The sequence below is a fragment of the Chelonia mydas genome, chromosome 8, assembly GCF_015237465.2.
Source record: "Chelonia mydas isolate rCheMyd1 chromosome 8, rCheMyd1.pri.v2, whole genome shotgun sequence".
NCBI classification, from domain to species: Eukaryota; Metazoa; Chordata; order Testudines; family Cheloniidae; genus Chelonia; species Chelonia mydas.
Window position 1 is genome coordinate 9,645,190 of NC_057854.1, and position 20,004 is coordinate 9,665,193.

The 20,004-nt window shown below is 43.5% G+C and overlaps 1 protein-coding gene across 1 annotated transcript; it reads left to right on the forward strand.

Moving 5' to 3' along the window:
* Positions 1–1,765, forward strand: HNRNPA0 (heterogeneous nuclear ribonucleoprotein A0). The gene has a single exon (XM_037907215.2). It carries the CDS (start codon positions 303–305, stop codon positions 1,224–1,226), a length of 924 nt encoding a protein of 307 aa, XP_037763143.1. The 5' UTR covers positions 1–302; the 3' UTR covers positions 1,227–1,765.
* Positions 1,766–20,004: the final 18,239 nt, after the last annotated feature.

Consider the following 20,004-nt stretch of genomic DNA (forward strand, 5'->3'; position numbering starts at 1 on the left):
GGGCGGGGCTCCCAGCGTCCCCTTTGTGTGAGCAGCACCAGTTGCCGGCCGAACGCCTGAGGAGTAGCAGCCGCCATTTTGTGCGTGTCGGTGTGCTCCCCACCCCCAGGCACCTTTCCTGTGGTACCGGCGGCGGCCAGGTCGCTGCCGAGGCCAGGCCACGCCAAGGAGGAGCCGCGGCGGCAGCTGCTGCTGTCTTGAAGTTGCGGTGCTCGTTGAACGTGGAGAGGCCTGAGCTTCCCCCCAGCAGGAGGAGGAGTCTCGGCGCCAGGCCTAGGCGCAGCCCCGGCGGAGGCGGCAGCATGGAGAATTCGCAGCTGTGCAAGCTGTTCATCGGCGGCCTGAACGTGCAGACCACGGAGGCCGGGCTTCGGGAGCACTTCGAGGCCTACGGCACCCTCACCGACTGCGTGGTCGTGCTCAACCCGCAGACCAAGCGCTCCCGATGCTTCGGATTCGTCACCTACTCGGCTGTGGAGGAGGCCGACGCCGCCATGGCCGCCTCCCCCCACGCCGTGGACGGCAACGCGGTCGAGCTGAAGCGGGCCGTGTCCCGGGAGGACTCGGCCCGGCCGGGGGCCCACGCGAAGGTGAAGAAGCTCTTCGTGGGCGGTCTAAAGGGGGACGTGGGCGAGGGGGACCTGGTGCAGCACTTCAGCCAGTTCGGCCCGGTGGAGAAGGCCGAGATCATCGCCGACAAACAGAGCGGCAAGAAGCGCGGCTTCGGCTTCGTCTATTTCCAGAACCACGACGCCGCCGACAAGGCCGCGGTAGTCAAGTTCCATCCGATCCAGGGCCACCGCGTGGAGGTCAAGAAGGCCGTGCCCAAGGAGGACATCCAGTCTGGCGGAGGAGGTGGTGGCTCCTCTAGGCCTTCTCGGGGCGGCAGGGGAGGAGGACGAGGACGGGGCGGCGGCGGATCCGGCAACCGGGACCACAACGGTCTCTCCAAAGGAGGCGGCGGCTATAATAGCTACGGAGGCTACGGCGGAGGTGGCGGCTACGGATCTTACAGCAGCGGCTCCTATGGAGGAGGTGGCGGAGGCGGAGATTACGGCAACGGGTACGGCGGGTTCGGCAGCTACAGCCAACATCAGTCCTCCTACGGCCCCATGAAGAGCGGCGGAGGAGGCGGAGGAGGGGGCGGCAGCTGGGGAGGGCGCAGTAACAGTGGACCGTACAGAGGAGGCTATGGTGGGGGAGGCTATGGCGGCAGCTCCTTCTAACCGGGGGGCGCCCATACCCATTGGGGGTGGCATGGAGAGCCCTCCCTTTGTTACGGGGCAGCTTCTAATGGTTTCTCCCCTCACTCGCCTAAGGGCAGTTCCTAGTAAATGCCTCCCCTGCTGTGGGAGCAGCTCCTAAATGCCCTCTGGGGGTCGCCTCTGCCTGTGCCACTTCTTTCTCTCTGAAGATGGACTGGGCCCCACACACACATACTTTGTGTTACAGTCATTGATGGACTCTATTTTTTTATTATTACTTGGACCTTGGTCGTTTTTATACTAGCAATGAAAATGTCTTGTTTTAATTTGTTTTTTGGGGTGGGGGTGGGCAATGTCTTGCTGATTCTGAAGTAAAAACTGGGGAGGGAGATTGGGGGGGGGAATTTACTTTGTTGTAAGGACTCGATACCTGGCTACTACATTTTTTCCCCTACAAAATCTGCTTGGATCCATGACTGAAATTAACATTTCTGTAAAGGAGGAAAAAAAATCGTTTTTTACGTTTTTTATTTTTTAAATAAATCATTGTGTTCATTGACCTTTACATGTCTAACTTTTTTCCTAGGATCCATTCCGTACGGTTTAAGGCTTTTCTGGGTTTGAAACAAGTATTCCTCTGCTTTTAATTCTCTATGTATTTAGAGACTTTATTGCCAGTAAAGGTCCTAATTTACTTTTTTGATGTCCCATTAGTGGATTTATTGGTTTTCAAACACTTTATGGAAACTTTTTGAAGTACTAACTGGTGGATGTGGTCTGTTTTTTAAATATTCATTCTCACTTTTGCAGTTTGTGTGCATCCACCATCTTGTACTAGGCAGTTTGATTGATGTGCTGACATGGTTGGTCAATTTTTTTCTATAGGACTTTTCCATCAAGTATGTACTGTGTAGTTCTAAAGAAATAGTTTGTGTTAAGCATGTGCTTCATTCATATAAAATGTTCAAAATTTCCAATTGCTTAGTTTCAGATCCTCTTATTGGCTTGTCTGTAAATGATTCGTTACAGGAAAGGGTCAACATTTATTCCTTCAATTAAATGCCTACTTGTTTTCATAGTACCAGGTTAAAACAGACTTTTCACTTGGTCTGAACTATTGTCCTTCGTTAAAGTTCCCCGAGAATCCTTTGCAGCACCATCTCCTGGTAGAATGGCAGAACCACTGCTGTAGGCTTCATTACAACCGAGGCAACATTGTTTGCTAACAACTCTACTAGATTTTTTTGAAAGTTGTCTTATGCCATTAAATGATCGGTGTAAACTGAAATAAAAATCAAATCTGCATGTGACTAAAGATGGGCTCCCTGCATATTGACTGAAACAAAATGGATTTGAAGTATCTGCTTCAGTACATTTCTAAAACTCTTATAACTGCCCATCCTTCAAAAGAAGTGATAATCTAAACTGTTTGGGCAAAGTGCTATGATAAATGAGCCAGCTAAGTGTACCAGTAACATAGGTGCCAGTTGTAAAGCAAAATATCTGTGTAGTCTGCTTGATTAACAAATGTATATTTGTAGCCCTTTCACGCAATAGAATTAAAGTTTGTTGTTTATTTGAAAAAAAAAAAAAAGCATAATGTTATAGGGGAAAACTGCCTTCCTGAATAGAAATATAGAATAGCATCGTTTATGGGTTTATGGATATCACAAATAAAGAATTGAATTCCTTACATGCTTGAGTGAGAGTATGTATGACATGGGGCATGGATTTTAAAAAAAAAATCGTAAAATCACTTTGATTCCAGGTTTCGAAGCATGTAATGTTTAACACTTAACCATATTGCCTTCTATCACTGCATTCTATGGGTTTGATCCTGCTTCCATTAAAGTCTGGCAAAACTACCATTGTCTTAAGTGGAAGTGGTATTGTGCTCTAAAAACCCATGAAAACTGCACTAGTATAAAGTGTAATTTTCAAATCTCTTTAAAAAACAATTTAAAAGACTTCGTGGACACGGATTTCAGTTGAAATTGGGCTTGTTTTGATTTAGCATAGCTGAATTATAATAAACCTGATTTCAAATAAAATCAGTGTCCCTCAGTCTTCAGTTTAAGTAGATTAATTTAGATGTGACTTTTTAAAAAACAAACAAAAACCCAACTGGTACAACTTTCTCTTGTAGACAAAGCCCTAAGGATCTGGAGTGGAATTGACCTCTCAAAATGGAGGCCTTTCTAGGCCTTGTGTTCAGTAACTATAACTTAGAGCTCTTAAACTGTGAATTTCTTTCAGGCCTTTTTGCTTTGTAAGTGGGTGTTAAGTAATCTGGCTTGCAATTATAATGCATATTTGCATCCAGAAATTCATATCTGTCCTGAACCAGCTAAGTAGTTTAGGCAAAGTGCAGAAGTCAAGTGTAAGTTATGTTTAACAAGGTTTTGCAAAATACCGTATTGCATTTAATTAGCTTTACCAACTGTCCTTGTCAACGAAGACCTTTGGTTGTTTGCTTTTATCTGAGATCTTTAAATTTTAAAGGCTGCTTTTACCTCTTCTACACTCTAGAAACATGCTGAGGTTGGAGGGATGGGCCACCCACATAAAAGCACAGTTGTCCCTACTGCAGTTCAAACAACTAAGCATTGAATTCCAGTTTGGTTTGGGGAGACAGTTAAATCAGGTTCAGTCCTGCCCCTTGCAAAGTTGCCTTGTTTTAATGATAGGAAGAACCTTGTTTTGGAAGACCCAATTAAAACTGTTTTTGGAGTCTAGATTGGTCCTTTGAGTCAGCTAGGCAAGTGCCACATACAGTTCTGTAATTTTACAGTATACTACATATCTTGTGTGGCAACTCGTTCATACCAAAAACACATGCTATTTTGGAAATTACTATTTGGTTATGCAGTAGTATTCTTCCTCTGGCATTTACCACTACATGATTCTAGGGAAGGTGAATCCCAGAAATGGCACCTATACTATGAGGGAGATGCTTGACTTGTTTGCTGCTTATGTCATGAAGGATTATAAATAATTTCAACTTCATATTAATGTTTCACAGTTTCTGGTACAATTTGTTGTGTGGAGAATGTTTCAAATAGTTTATAGTTGCTCTATTGTGATTGCTTCTCTAGAGAACAGAAACACTCCGTTGTGAAGGAACATGTCTTAGAGACTCAGGTGCTTTCCAAGAGTACCCTATTGGATATAAAAACTGGTCAAAACATGTTGGGTATTAAAAGGACTCCAGTTTAAATCTCACATCTGTGAAAATATTTCACCTGCTATTGATACAAGTAACTCCTAAGGATTAATTGGGGGAGAAATATTTTTACTTTGTTTATTTGGTGCATTTGATGACACTTTCTCTCTAGTTAGTTTTTGTTTCTCTTGTGGGCATGTCTGCCCAGGGAAGTTAAATGAAAGGTAAGCTGAATTAACAAAAGATGTGATGTTAAAGTGTAGTGTATGATACCCTCACTCTGAAGTAAAATGGCCTTAGTTTGCTGTAGTTTAATATTAGATTAAGTGTTAAATGACATTAAAAACCTTGAAATTTTGTGGTTTAATCATTTTTGTTGGATACAAATAAACAACGTTGTACATGAGAAAGTGAAACCAGATAGTCTGCTTTCCAAACTGAATAAAGTACAAAAAGTAAAAGGCATAATTTAGTTTAACTGTTTTCATCTTTATAATCTAAGGAATTGGTAAGGGATTTTTGTTGTAAAATTTGTTGCTTTAACTTTAACAAAGGGATTTTTGATGGTGAAGAGTATCAACACACTTATTCTCTAACAGCACTTGACCCATTAGCTTAGAAATTTGAGTGATTTATTACTTGTCTCATTTAAAGCCTGGTGTAGAACCGTTTTTAATAGTGACAACTTGTGCATTTAAAAAACCCACTGAACACCTGCATATTTAATATATAATTCCTACCCATTACTGTAATGAAAACAAACTGTTTATTTTCTCTTGCATGTAAGGTGACAGTTCAGAAGACTGATTTTTCAAATGTTAACTAACATTGCTGACGCACCTCACTCTGATTACTTTAAAAATTCTGTAGGTCACTGATCTGTTACAGATGTGATGCAGAGACAAAGTACATATTTTAAAAATGAAATGTCTTCCTTCTCCTTCCCCTACCCGTTTAGTATGTTTAATTGGACAGGGCTCGTGTGCGTGCTAGGGCATTGAACAAAGGTTTCAGTGCACGCACAGGTTTCAGAGTAACAGCCGTGTTAGTCTGGGTTCGCAAAAAGAAAAGGAGTACTTGTGGCATCCGATGAAGTGAGCTGTAGCTCACGAAAGCTTATGCTCAAATAAATTCGTCTCTAAGGTGCCACAAGTACTCCTTTTCTTAGTGCACACACAGTAGCCATCGTGTAGCGTTTTAGGTTCGTCTAATACTCTATGTTCATCTAATACTGTCCTAAATGATTTCAGCTGCAGTGCTCTAGGTAAGTACCTCACACTATCCAACTCTGCTTCCAGAAACAGTGTATTCTGGGAAGTGACACAAATATGCACTGTGGAACAATAGTAAGATGACTAGTTGAACTATTTCAGCTAGTCTGTGCCTACACTAGCACTAAAATGAGGCTGAAATGATATTTAACCTCCAGAAACAGTCCATTCCAAATGGTATTTACCTTCATCCCACACCCCTGATTTGGAGCACCACTGTGTGTGGCTGCAAGGTGTTTTTATAATTATTAGGTCTTAGAATAGCATTTCTTTAGTGTAGCCTTAGGTAAGTGCACTGATTGATCATCCCTGTCTTTGCAACTATCTGTTGGTATCATTGTCACACTATAATTGCATTTCTGTTGCTACACAAGGGCCTGATATTGGGTGTACTGAGGATCCTAACCCCCCTTGAAGTCTAGAAACTCGGAGATCTTGTTCCTAAATACATAACAATAGGTTTTCCAAGCTGAAATTGTTTGCTTTAAACTTTCTGATTTCTAAAACATAATACACTTCAAAAGACACTTTATGAAATTATGGTGCTCTATTGTGTGTGCATGGCGGGGAGAAACAGGTGTTCACTATGGCAATCTGGTCAAACACAACATTTGCTTCACTTATGGGTGAGCTGGTACCCATTCGAGTTTTCTCAAGGCACTGTCCATTCTCTGATGTTTTTGACAGACGTTTATCACTTAATCTGAATAGATTTCATGTGGTATAATTTGCTCTGGAACCTTAAGGGATGAAGATTTTCTTAAATATGAAAAATTAATCTTAGTGAAAGTTAAATGAATTAAGTGACATTTTGTGTTTATATAAAAAATAAGTTCCCTGGGTCAACATACTCCAGTTTTTGGCTGAAAATTTACACCCCAAAACTGAAGTTTCTTTCCCTAACTACAACTAGAGTTTACAAAGTAACATGGGTTAACTGACCTTCCTTCATGGTTCCTTCTATTAACTGATGTATAACTCTTTTAAATAGTTAACTTAAGAGGAGGTGCCTACTTGTACATTTTGTGTTTAAAATGAATAAAAGCACATTTACATCTTCATGCTTGCTTTAAAATGCAATATGATACATAATGGAGTTAAAAGCCCACATAATGACCATTTGTGAGTTTTATATTTTTACAGCATTTAGTAATTACTCTTTAAAACACTCAGAAAAATGTGCTTACCTGTAATAGCTTTGCATATATTGATTACAATAGTGTTATTTAAAGGCTACTACTAATTGCATCCTACCCCCTTTTTGGCATGGGTGTATATTTGTTATGTGAGGAAATGAAAGGCTGTAGCAAAGTGTGTTTTTTGCTGAGAATTTTCTGGCACTTTTGTGTGTTCTAGGCTGGCATTTTTAAAGAAGCCAAGGGAATTGGGTACCCATCTCTCTGAGGTTCCTTTGACAATTCTACTCCTAATTTTCTACCTTCTCTGCTCCCAAGAATTCTTTGTGGAATTTTCTTAATTGATAAAAAGGGGAGGAAAGCTACAATCACTCTGTACAACTGACAGAGATCAGTTCAAATCCCAACAGCCATTTAATCCCTCTTTCATCTCTGCCTCCCTCAAAATGTCCAAACCATCTCATGGAGGGAGAGCGGAGTACAGGGGGGTACTGCAGGAGCAAATACTGCAAGAGATTGAATAATAGCTGTAGTTTTGGTCAGAAGTGACAGCTATTCCTGATTCCTTTTCCCCTTGAAGATCTAATTACTGCCTGAATACTGCTTAAGTATCAAGACTGAACATCACAGACCTTTAGGCTGTACCTACAGAAAGGGAATTTGGGTGGGGGGATGGGACAGGGCAGGATTCTCATAGGTGCTACCACTAGTTCAGATGTCACAGTTAAAAACTGTATACTGGACACAGCTCTGGCAGCACTTGGTGTTTTGCGTTAGTGCTACCCTGGTGCAGTTGACCTGGTGGTAGCATGAGTTGGAATTCTGTGCTGAAAGTGTGGTGTAGACAGGATCTTGCATCAACTATGGGAAAGGGACTGAGAGACTTTTTCCATTGGACCATATGAACTGGAACCATAAACTCACTGAACATTAAATCCCACCAAATGAGGGTAAATCTATCCTCATCATTGTCTCCACTCATTATACTCCACACCTGAACATAGCCGTTATATGAACAACATACCCCCATATCTCAATGTCTGTACTTTGACCTGTTAACCTTTTACTGCCAATTGGGGAGGTTGTAGATTATGTATTCCTTATGCCACCTGTTCCCAAACCGAATTTCGCACCCCTTGATAATCTGTACCTTATTCCCTGATAACCAGAAACTTCTATGCTTAAACTTTGTACCATTTTCTCTTTACTTCAACATCCTCTTTGCCTGCCACAGGGACACATCAAGCTTAGAACACTAGATATATATCCTCTGATTGTCAGCCATCCAAATAACCTAGCCCAAAGCTCCTTAGCTTTGAAAACCTAGATATCAAGCCTGGTTTTGACTAATACCATCTGTTCTGAAGCTTCCAGCTGTTACCTCTTGAATTCTGACTATATGTAGCAATTGTGAAAATGATCAAAGCTCTGCCAAAATCAAGATGCATAGTTAGTCGTGACCGTTGAACGTATGAATGGCTAATGAACATTATAGGAATTCCCCTAATAAGCAAAGGTGCTGCCCATAAAAAGCTTTAGCAGTTTAATTGTTAATGTAAAAGGAAAAAAGGCAAAATGTTCTCATGCATGTCCAAGATGCCCTGTTCTCACTAGAGATTAAAGTCTGAACTCTTAAAGTATGATGTGTAATATCAGAATACTATTTCAGAAATGGTTTTTAAGCCACATCATAAAGGGGTATAGTCAACTCAAAATCTAGTCCACTGAAAAATTGATTTAAAAATATTCAGGTATACCTTCCAGTTTTACAATCATTTCCCTGTTTTTATTAAAAAGAATTTCTTTTCCTGTCGCTATGGGAAAGACCCATGGAACCACGGGAAAGTAGCAAACGTATACACAGCGCTGTCAAATATGTAGGTCCCTACCAAATTCACAGCTGTGAAAAACGCATCAGGTACTATGAAATCTGGTCTCCCCAGCAAAATCTGGTCTTTTGTGTACTTTATACTATATAGATTCACCGAGGAGACCAGCATTTCTGAAATTGGGGGTCCCAACCCAAAAGAGGAGCAATGGGGAGGGGGGGTGTCTCAAAGTTGTTGTGGGGTTGCAGTATTGCCACCCTTGCTCCTGCACTGCCTTCAGAGCTGGGAGGCCGGAGAGTGGCAACCACTGGCCAGGTGCCCAGTTCTGAAGGCAGCATCCCACCAGCAGCAGTGCAGAAGTAAGGGTGGCAATACTGTACCATGCCACCCTTCTGTGCTGCTGTCTTCAGAGTTGGGTCAGGACCCCTACCATTTAAATATCTGAAATAATGAAATTTATGACTTTTGAAATCCTGTGCCCAAAATGGACAGTCAATTTGGTAGGGCCTTACAAATATGCGTGGTAAACAAAGTGAAAACTGGCACTTTCTCTTTACTTGGGTCTCCAACCTCCATTGTGAGACCAGTTCATACTCCCCTAGCTGTTTGATTTTTGGTCCTCTGTGACTATGACAAGATGAGCCACCTCTTCCATGTTCTATTCCAGCTCCCCGTGTGGCAGCTTCCTCAGTCTAACTCTGGAGCTCTGGCCCTTTCTGACCACAGATAGCAAGGAAGCTGCCTGCAGAAGCTGAGCACCAAACTTAATCTGCTGCTCCTCTGGCTCCTCTTTTGATGCTGCCTTTACTTCATATAGCTCTTCTGCTGTATCTTTTATTGATTTCTCCTTCAGTCATTCCAGCTACATCTGGTTTTGAATTGGTCCTGAGCCCCACTCTCAGGTCTCAGCTGTGAATTCTTTTAAAGCATTGCCATGTTCCTTGGAGCTATGTTAAGTACTGGAGTGGGTAGAATAAATTCCTGGTTTGTGAGTTGCTTTGTCAGTGAAGTGTTTCCTACCTGTGACTGGGGAAGACAGTTACTTTGTTCTTGAAGCACATGTCATGGCTGAGGGCAGTTGTTTCTTGGTCATGAGACTGAAGGGCTAGATGTTTAAAGGTATTTAGGTGCCTAAAAATGCTAATAGATGCCTAGTGAGATTTTTCAAAAGCACCTAGGGTGATTAAGCATTTCTGGAAAATCCAGCCAGGCTCCCAGCTGAATCTTTAGGCGCTTAAGGCCAGATTTTTAAAATCTTTTTTAAAAAAAAAAATTTTTTTTGTAGCTTGTTTTTAAAAAAAATCATGCGTCCCCTTCCCGGATGGCCTGGATCCATAAAGGGACCTACGTGTTGTGATGGTCAGTGTCGTAGCACCTAATTTAGACACCTGTAAAATCATGGAGACAATATTGCGGTCCCCAAAGCCTGGGTTAGGCACCTAAGCTCCTTTATACTGTGAATGGTGGGGAGAGGCACCTAAGAATACGATCCATTAGAGCGGGTAGGCTAGCCAATGGGAAGTGCTCATGACAGGTGGGGTGTTTCTAAGGTGCCTATTTCTGTGAATTGGACAGGACTTAAGTGTGGCCTTTAGGGAGGCACTTATCTCTGCTGGCAAACCATGAATGGGAACCCATTACTTGGAGCAGGGGTGGGCAAAATACAGCCCGCAGGCCAGATCCAGCCTATCTAACATTTCCGTCCGGCCCGCCAGGCTTTTTGACTGCCCCCTTGCGATCTCTAGGCTGTGCGCTCAGGCAGGCTGCCTGCCTGCTGTGGCCCCATGCTGCTCCCAGAAGCAGCTAGCTGCTGCTAGCATGTCTCTGCATGCCCCTGGGGGGCGGGGGGTGAGGGTGAGGTGGCTCTGTGCGCTGCCTCTGCCCCCAGCACCGTCATCCTCAGCTCCCATTGGCTGGAAACAGGCCAATGGGAGCTGCAAGGGCAGTGCTTTTGGGCACGGGCAGCACATGGAGACCTGCTGCCCCCACTCTCCCCAAGGGGCGCGCAGAGACATGCCAGCAGCAGCCAGCCACAGCTGCTTCTGGGAGCAGCGTGGGGCCACGGCAGGCAGGCAGGCAGCCTGCCTGAGCCCTGCTGCGCTGCTGGGTGGGAGCCGCCTGTGGTAAGCGCCTCCTGGACAGAGCCTGCACCCGCTCCCGCACTCCTGCCCCAGGTCAGAACGCCCTCCTGCACCCAAACTCATCCTAGACCTTGCAGCCCCTCCTGCACCCTAATCCCCTGCCCCAGCCCGGAGCCCCCTCCTGCGCCAAACTCCCTCTCAGAGCCCACACCCCTCACCCTTTTCTGCACCCCAACACTCTGCACCAGCCCGGAGCTCTGTCCTGCACCCAAACTCCCTCCCAGACCCCGCACCCACTCCATTAATGTAGTAGAAATGTGTGGACTGTGACAACTTACCTAAATTCATGGAGTGGCCCCCCTGCGAAAATTATTGCCCACCCCTGGCTTGGAGTCAGGTGGCTTAGGTACCTAAGTAGTTCATTGTGGGAATAAGTTAGGTGCCTGCCACACAGTGGCTGGAAGAGGCAGCCTTGGTGATGGTTGTGCCCACATTATAACTTTTAGCCCCCTGATTAGAGAAGTAGCTCTCAAGCTTTCCAGATTACTGTACCCTTTTCAGGAGTCTGATTTGTCTTGCATACCCCCAAGTTTCACTTCACTTAAAAATTACTTGCTTACAAAATCAGACATAAAAATACAAAAGTGTCATATCACAGTATTACTGAAAAATTGCTTGCTTTTTACCATATAATTATAAAATAAATCAATTTGAAAAGTACAGTATGTATATTCCGTGTATAGAGCAATATAAACAGGTCATTGTCTATGAAATTTTAGTTTGTACTGACTTCACTAGTGCTTTTTATGTAGCCTATTGTAAAACTAGGCAAATATCTAGATGAGTTGATGTACCTGCTGGAAGACCTCGGCATACCCCCAGCAGTACACATACTCTTGATTGAGGACCCCGGGATTAGAGCATTCATCTGGGTTGTGAGAGGCCCAGGTTTAGTTCTCTCTGCTGCTGGGGAAATCCTTTTCTCTAGCAGAAGGGGAACTGAACCTGGGTCTCCCACATCCCAGTGGAGTGCTCTAATCACTGGGCTAAAAGGTATAAGGTGGGCACCAGCACCTCTGGTGAAATTTTGAATGGGACCTGATCCTGAAGGTCCCCTCTAAGCTTGCTAACTAGATTGGGTCCCTCACTTGGCTTAGGAAGACGAACACCAGTCTTCCCCTGGTTTGTAGATCGCTCTGGGGGCTTAAGTGGAAGATAGGTGTCTGGATGCTTAGAGTGAAGCAGCAGGGTGCATGCCCAGAGGCAAAAACTTAGGGGCCTGGTGAGTTTAGGCACCAATGGAGTTCAGCTGGAGTTTTGTGGATTGTGGTGGAGGCTAAAACTTGGACGACTTGTTTGAGTCATGTCCCAGTGGGCGCTCCACTTCTGGTGCGCTAACACCCCTTGCGCCTTTAATTGGAGATTTTTGGTAATATCGCCTGTTCAGCCTGTGCATGCTCCCTATGCTTCCTCATGCCCTGCTCTGAGGTTATTTAGGGCTGCGTGAGAGAACCACCCTCCGTTCCTTCTCAGCAGCCTGGGCCAGAGACGAAATGTTAGTGTGCCTTACTTTTGAAGTCTCTTAGCCTAGTTGCCCTTCTTTTTATTGTTTCTCAAGTTATTTTATTTACTTATTATGTAGGGGGGCTTTCTCTTGATCCCTTTCCCCTGGGGGGAGGAGGACCTTCCCCTGCTAGATACTGTTACCCCAGGGTCCTCTCTCTTTGGGAGATGCCTTCCTTGGTCTATGGACGAGACTCTCTATATTCATTTCACCTCAATGCCTCTGATTCTGAAGGTAATCAACAAGATCAAGTGTGACAAAGCCAGAATTATATTGATAGTCCCAATGTGGCCCAGACAGATATGGTATCCTTACCTAATTCATCTAGCTGTCTGTCAGGAGATCAACCTCCCGTCCATTCCTCATCATCTTTCCCAGGATGCCAGCCGCACTCTTCATCCCAACCTGAAGGTACGTCATCTCAAAGCATGGCTCCTCGATGACTCCTGGGACTAGAGTCGACTTGTCCTCAGGAGACACAAAAGGTATTATTGAACAGTAGGAAAGATTTCATGAGATTCCACTTGCAGAGGTAAGTGTAAAGATTGAGCCTGTGATGTGTCCAGAGAAGTGTTCCACCTGTTACTCACCTTGGGCAGTAACTGGAGTTCTTTGAGATGTGTGTCTGTGGGTGTTCCACTATCCACCTCCTTCCCCTCTGCTTCAGAGTTTCCTGTGGGGACTTTGCGTTAGAGAAAGAACTGAGGGCGGTTCACCTGCCCAGCCCTGTATAGCCTCGGAGCGGGGCCTGATGAAATGTAATGCCCATGCTGGCCGAATTGGCACTTCTACCAAAAATCTCCAATTTAAAGGCACAGGGATGTGAGCACACCTGACATCGAGCACCTGTGGGGAAGACATCTTATAGAACTTCAGTTATTGCACAAGATAACTGCTCCTTAGGTGCCTAAGTATCACTGTGAATTGGGGGCTACATGCCTTGTCTGTCTGAGCGCCAGGAGAGGGTATTAAGGTCAACGTCTATAAAAGCATTTGAGTGACACTCATGGAGGTTGGGGTCAGCACCTTGTCCTTGCATAAGTGCTACTGTTTCAATACATTTAATTGGTACTTCTCACTAGACTCAGCAGTGCCCTTCAGCACACGTCTCTGCCTTGGTGCATCCGTGCTATGAAGGGGAGGCATGTGAGTATGTCAATACCTTCCCCCATAAGAGCATCAGCACTTCTGAAGAGGGTTGTCCTGGTAAATTGACTCTTCCCTTGCAAATCAGCAGCGCCTCAAATGGGGCACCCTGGAGCCAAGATAGGGAAGCCCAGACCACCCTACACTAGAGTCAGCGACACTCTGAAGGGAAGGTGAACTGTTGTATTGATTTCTTGCCCTTTGTGCCATGGAAGAAGGGGTGCCCATGTGCATTAGTTCTCCACTCTTGGCACTTTGGTGCTAAGGAAAAGGTGCCTCACACTTAGGGTATCATTTCCAGGGAAGAAGGAACATCCCAACATGTCCATGCTTCCTCACTGGTGTAGCTCTCCACTCTCAGTGTATCAGCGCTAGAGTGGAATGGAAGGGAAGTGGATGAACACATCAATCTTACTAATGTTTTTTCCTAAAAAAAAAAAAAAAAAAAAAAAAGTGCTCTAGTTCAAACAGGAATTAGTTCTGGGAGGTCCTATGGCCTGTGTTATGCAGGAGATCAGACTAGATCACAACGATCCCTTTTGGCCTTGCAATCTATAAATCTATAACTGCATCACAGGAGGAGATTCCTTGCAACAGTGCCAGGCAGAGGAGGTGTTTCATCCCTGGTGTGTTGGTCTTCAGTACATTTGTGTACTGCAGCAGTGTCATGGGTAGTCAGCCCTCCAACTCTCTGATGTTAGCGAGTGCATTAGCCTGCACATAGAGAATCGCCAACCTTGATGCCATGCAGATTGTGGGGTCTAGTGTGTGTTTGCTTTAGCAAAGCGTCTCTCAGCCCCAGTGCACTGGCAATAGAGGCAGTTAGACCCTTAATCGCTTCCCCTTGTTACATCAGGTGTGTTAATGGCATGGCATGCTGAACCTAGAATCGCTGGGTGCTGACATCCTGCCGATTGTATGCTGTGCAAAGAGGCAGCTGTGACTCACAGTTGCATTGATGTCCCCACTTTGGTGGTCCTCTGATCACTACGCACGACTAGCATAGGGACACCTATTATCAAATTGCATTTTAGAAATGGGCACTTTGCCAAGTAGGTACTCAGAACGCTGAGTGCCAAGGCTGGGTTCTCTTAATGCGTTGGCACTACTGGTGGTCCCTCAGGTGGTGGTCCTAAAAGGAACACAGCCAGATTGGTTATGAATGTTCTGTGCCAGTGGCTGAGATTACTGTGGTGCTCTCACCAGATCTCAGAAAGTCAATACTGTTTGGAGGCTAATGTGCCTTTCTGAGTAGCTGGGAAGCTATTCAAACTGGGACTCTAGTCAGCAATGGTGACTTGTAAGATCGCTACCTTCCCGGACTGCTTTCTGGTTGGGTAGAGTTCTAGAGGAATGTGAAATTTCCTATCCTAGTGTCCCAGTCCTCTCTTTGTGGCTACCTTACATGTTTCTGGTTTATTAGCATCCAACTTTGTTGGGCAACAAGACTAGACTATTTTAGGCCAGTCCTCATCTCTTCAAGTGATGTGCAGTTTCAGGGTTTGACACATTCAGTCCTATTGCCTCCACCACCCTGTTTTAAGGAATATTGATGTAGTCTGACTAAGGGCTGGTCTATGTGGCAGACTAGTGTGCTGAATGGTCACGCCCCAGCTTGCTGTGCACTAACTCATTGTGTAGGGCTGTGTAGACAGACCCTTAATTGAAGGAAACCCTTTTGAGTCATGCCAGGTTTGTGAGCTCATGTTTTCTTGAGTCAGTTTACTAAGTACCTAGTCTATAGAATGAATGAACTGTGTGGTATAATGGCTAATTCCCCTTATATTGGATTACATGGATAAGGTGGTGCTGTGAATTCTGTTAAGATTCCCACTGTAGGTGACAAGAGGTATATAGGTGTCGGTGTATAGCCCCTGCAATATTCTCATGCCTACGTATCTTGTTCAAACTCTTTCTTCGTCTCAATCCCAGATGGAAGGAGTCTAGAGTGGATGATAGTCCTTAGCTAGTTGTCCTACCTTTTTACGCACGTCTGCTGTATTTTGTGTCAGATATTTGAGGGCTGTCATGCACTAATAGGGTGTGATGGATGTGGGTGAGATTTATGTCACAATCCTTCTGCTGAGCTTTGGCTTTGGACGGGAAAATCAGCTCATTCTCAGCATTGAGGTAGAGAGTATACAAACTTTGTTTGGAATGCCTCTTTCTTCTTTGAAGATATTGCCCAGGATTTTCACTTAGCCACCTACCTCACCTCAGTGGCTGAGGTTGCGGTTTTAGGTGGTGTGTTACTTTAAAGTCCTGCTGTATTCAGCACTGAGATGACACTGGTGAATTTTGAAAATATTACACTGTGGGTGTATATAATTGGTGGCTTTGGGGGAGCTCATGTTTCCTGTGCATTGGGGAGCTGACTGAGATGGTGTGAGAGGGTGCTGAGAAATTGTTGTTTGGAATGGAAATTTGGGGAGGCTCCTCTTAACTGTCAGTGCTGCAGGGGACCAAAAATGTAATAGCTGGGGGGTGTTCCTACCTGTGTCATGCTACAGGTTTGGGACCCAAGAGTTGGAATCCTGTGAGATGATATACTCAAAGGAGTAGAAATACAGGTAACTGTCCATTTTCCCTTATCTTTCAGTGAAAGTTGTAATACACAATTTGGTATTGTTAGTACACAATAGTGGGTTAATAATGCAGTCAGAATTGTGCTTAAGTTAGCAGTGTCTCCTTCAGACATTTGTAGCTGAGTCTTCAGACTGAACAATGATTATCTGTCAAAAAAGAGATATCAAGCTGGTTCATGAGGGACAATCCTTTATTTAGGTGTCAGTAGACAGGCTGTCCGAGTCTCTCTTTGCTGATTAAATAAACAATATGCTTATGAGAATATTAGACAAAGCAGTGTGACCATGTTTACTGGACTGCTGCAAAGAACAAAAATTGAAGGTAAAATATATTTTTAATGAAAAAGAAATGAGGTAAAGGACATACAGGGCTAGTAGATTTGGCTTGGAATGGGCGTGGTAATTTCCCCCTGTATAGAACCATTTATGTCACTATCTCAGAGTTACACTACTCAAATATTAAGCCTCACAACATGCTTATGAATTGCATAAGTAGTTTTCTCATTTTACAGAGGGTGGAAATGGAAGAATTAAGGGTAGCTTTTCAAAAACTCAGATGGTACTTAACTCCAACTGAGAGACAATGGGAGCTAGGCACCTAAGTGCCATTGAAAAATCTGCACCTAAGTGACTTGGTGAAGAGCCAGTGACATGACCGGAACTAGTACCCCAGAGTTCTGAATCCCAGGACTCTGCTCTAGCCACTAGACCACATACCCTTCCCTAACTGGAAAATAAAATAGAAATAATTGATTTTTCTTAAGTTAAAATGTGCCTAACTCCCTGTCTATGGGCCCCCACCACTGTCTGCCAGATAGAGAAATCTTTTGCCTTTGCTCAGGTGTTTACATATCTTGGTGATATGTATGTGTGTTGTCAACTTGTCCTGTGATTCTGTCCGCTTGAATGATCTCTTGGGACATGTGTTAACTCCTGATGCATAACAATATGTTCCACCTTGTATTTAGCTGTGTCACGCCGATTGCATTTCCTAACCTGAAGAAGAGCTCTGCATAGTTCCAAAGTTTGTCTCTTACCAACAGAAGACGGTCCAATACAAGCTATTACCTCACGCACCTTGTGTCTCCAGAATTCACAGCTAGGTTGTAATCTTGGCCACTTGTTATCTTTAAATCCTAAATGTAAGGGGGAATGATCAGCATAAGCCCTGGATCATTTTAAATTAAAAATAAAGAAATGTTCGTGCATGCCACAGACTGGAAAAATGCTGTGTCTGTGAAACAAGTGTGGCTTTGTGAACTTAGTGGAAAACAGGTTTAGTGTAAAAATATACATCCACCACAAGAGGGCAACAGTTACAGAGATGAAAAAAATAAACATTACATAAAAAGATTTTGCATCTCAGTCTGGGGCAGAGTGCTTGATCTTTACATGTTAGTTGCATGTGTAGAAAGAATACTGGCACACTGAAAAAGGTTTTGCTGAAGATAATGTACCAAGGAAGGCAAAAGCTTAAAGCAAAGGTGATCCAATGTTTCTACCTCCTGTGCTTTCACTGCCCAAACTGTTAATTGGCTGATCTGAAAAAATCCTTACCTTGAGCCCTTCCCAGACCTTTCTCTTGAGTGTTCTGATGATTTAGGGCCTTATGATGTCTTCATATTCATATGTTAGATGTTTTGGTCCTCATTTTACTTCTGTTCCTCTCAGGAAAGAGGACAAAGATTGGCTGCATTCTCTGAATTCTGTCAAGTTTGAAGAATAATTTTTTCAGGTGTGCTAAACACCTCACCAAAGATGTGCTAAACACCTCACAAAATGAGTGAAGACATAGGACAATTTTTTTTTCCAAAAATGGCCTTGGTTTTTGATGATGGAAGTGCTCGGTGTCCAAACTGAGATACTTAGGCCGTATTTTCAGAAGTTCTCAGCACTCATACTTCTGCTTGAAGTTAATGGGGGCTACTGTGTGAGAAGGCCTCGGAAAACCAGGTCCAAGATGTCTCAAGTTGGGCATCTAAAAACGGAAGCATGGCAGTTGCATTCAGATGATGGTCCCTGCCCTGAAGAGTTTATGATCTCAGTTCATCTCAATATCAGCTTTATTAATGTGCTTTTTTTTTTTAAAAGGGATTGAGATTATGGACTCCAAATGTGTGGGTTTTTTTTCTAATTAAAGAAAAAAAAAGTAGACAAGACTATTTGTCAAGATGCAGATTTGAAAACGCAACCACACATGCCAAGTAGGACAGTACCAGTTTTATACACCCAGTTCCAGTTTTACTAGGAGCACTGTAAATCAGCCCTGAAAAATTCCACTCACCCTGAGTAACTTTTTTGGCAGAGTAAAATATCCACTTTTTCATGACCATCAGTCCTTGCGGTAAATGGTAAGCAAGCAATTTTGTGTCTTGGGTAAACGGTTATGACTATGTTGCAAGGCTGCTGTAAAGACAATCACTGATTACTAGAACTTGCCTCTGTCCCATCCCAGGAGTTACTATCCACTGATGTAGTCTCTGTCTGGGATTTAACACTCCATAGCTGTGAGAAGCCATTCCCATTCGAGGGAATTCAAGGTTTAGTATTAAATACACCTGTTTCAGAGAGCATTTAAAGGGTTGTTGGTTTAGTTCAGTTGTAGGTATTAGGCTGGTTGAGGTGGGGTGTTCTGTTGTTGGTCTTTGGCTGAAAGGCTGGTGTCTTGTTATGATAGCTGTTTGTTTAATAAATGGACGCTGCTCAGGGGTTAGGCACTGGACACCAGTGGCAGGGCCTGCTCTTGCTTTTCTAGAAATCAGTTGGGAGTTTTACCATTTGCCATTGACTTCCATGGGAGCAGGCCTGGACCCTCAGTTTCTAAATAAATTATTTACTTTTAGTGTTTGCCGTGTGCCTTGAACTCTTATGCTTTCACTACCTTGTATACCATATGCCATGAGTACGTGATTGAATGGGCACTTGGAATGTACACTAGGATCTTGGTGAGGATCTTTTCATTGAGTTAAAGGGTATTTTCAAAGGGAATACATGGAAAACATCCTCAGTGTTCTTCTGAATCCTGTGTGAAACTCTGCTTTATGCTGTTTTCTCTGTCTACGGGGAGACAGCTGAACTTGTTTAAACTGTAGGACTGGATGGTGGGAGACCTTGATTCTATTCTGAATGCTGCATCCTTGTGTGACTTTAGCCAAGTCATTTAACCAACGTGTCCTAAGTTTTATCAGCAGTAAAATGGAGATGCTAGAACCTTGTTTAGATATTTAATATTTGCAAAGAGCTTCTGTTAAAAGGCTCTGTAGAAGTGTAAATTATTAACTTGCTATTACTAACACATTTTAAAAGACATGGACTCAAGATGGGGAACAAAAAGGGCAAGGATAATGCAACTGTATGATGAGAAATTTTAAAGACTAGGGTTATTTCATTTAGAAAGGAGATGGCCTTCTGGGCACCTCCTATCTCTTTCCATATTGTAAGAACATTAGATGAAACGAAAAAGCAATGAAGAAAGTAAATACTTCTCTGTGCTAATTATACATTAATTTCTGGAACTAACTGCCAGAAAGTATGATGGAGGAAAAAAACTTAATACAATGAATGATTAAAATGAGGAATAGCATCTGCAGTTATATTAGCTGGGGGTAAACATAACAAGTGTTACTGAATCTCATGCTGCAGGGCATGAACTGACTTGCACCTGGAGTCCAGAAGAAACATCTTCTCTACCACAGAGTGGGTTACAGTTGGCCTGATATATTATGCATACTATGTGTCTGTAGGGGAGGGCTAAATATCTCATTAGCCTCTCTTGTTAAGAAATCATAAAGTATTCTGCATTATAGCCAAATATACTGTAATAAACTTATATAAACCACTGATAGTGTTTCTTGTGCTCTTTGTACCATAAGATCAGTGTACAGTTGGGTTGCAGGTTATTTTTGGTGTATGCATCCTAATTTTACCTTGGATGACATGTAGGTGGGTGTTTGGCAAAGATGGACCTACAGGGCAGAGCTCTTTTAAATGAGAAACAATAGGGCAAACCATTGGGAAAAGCATT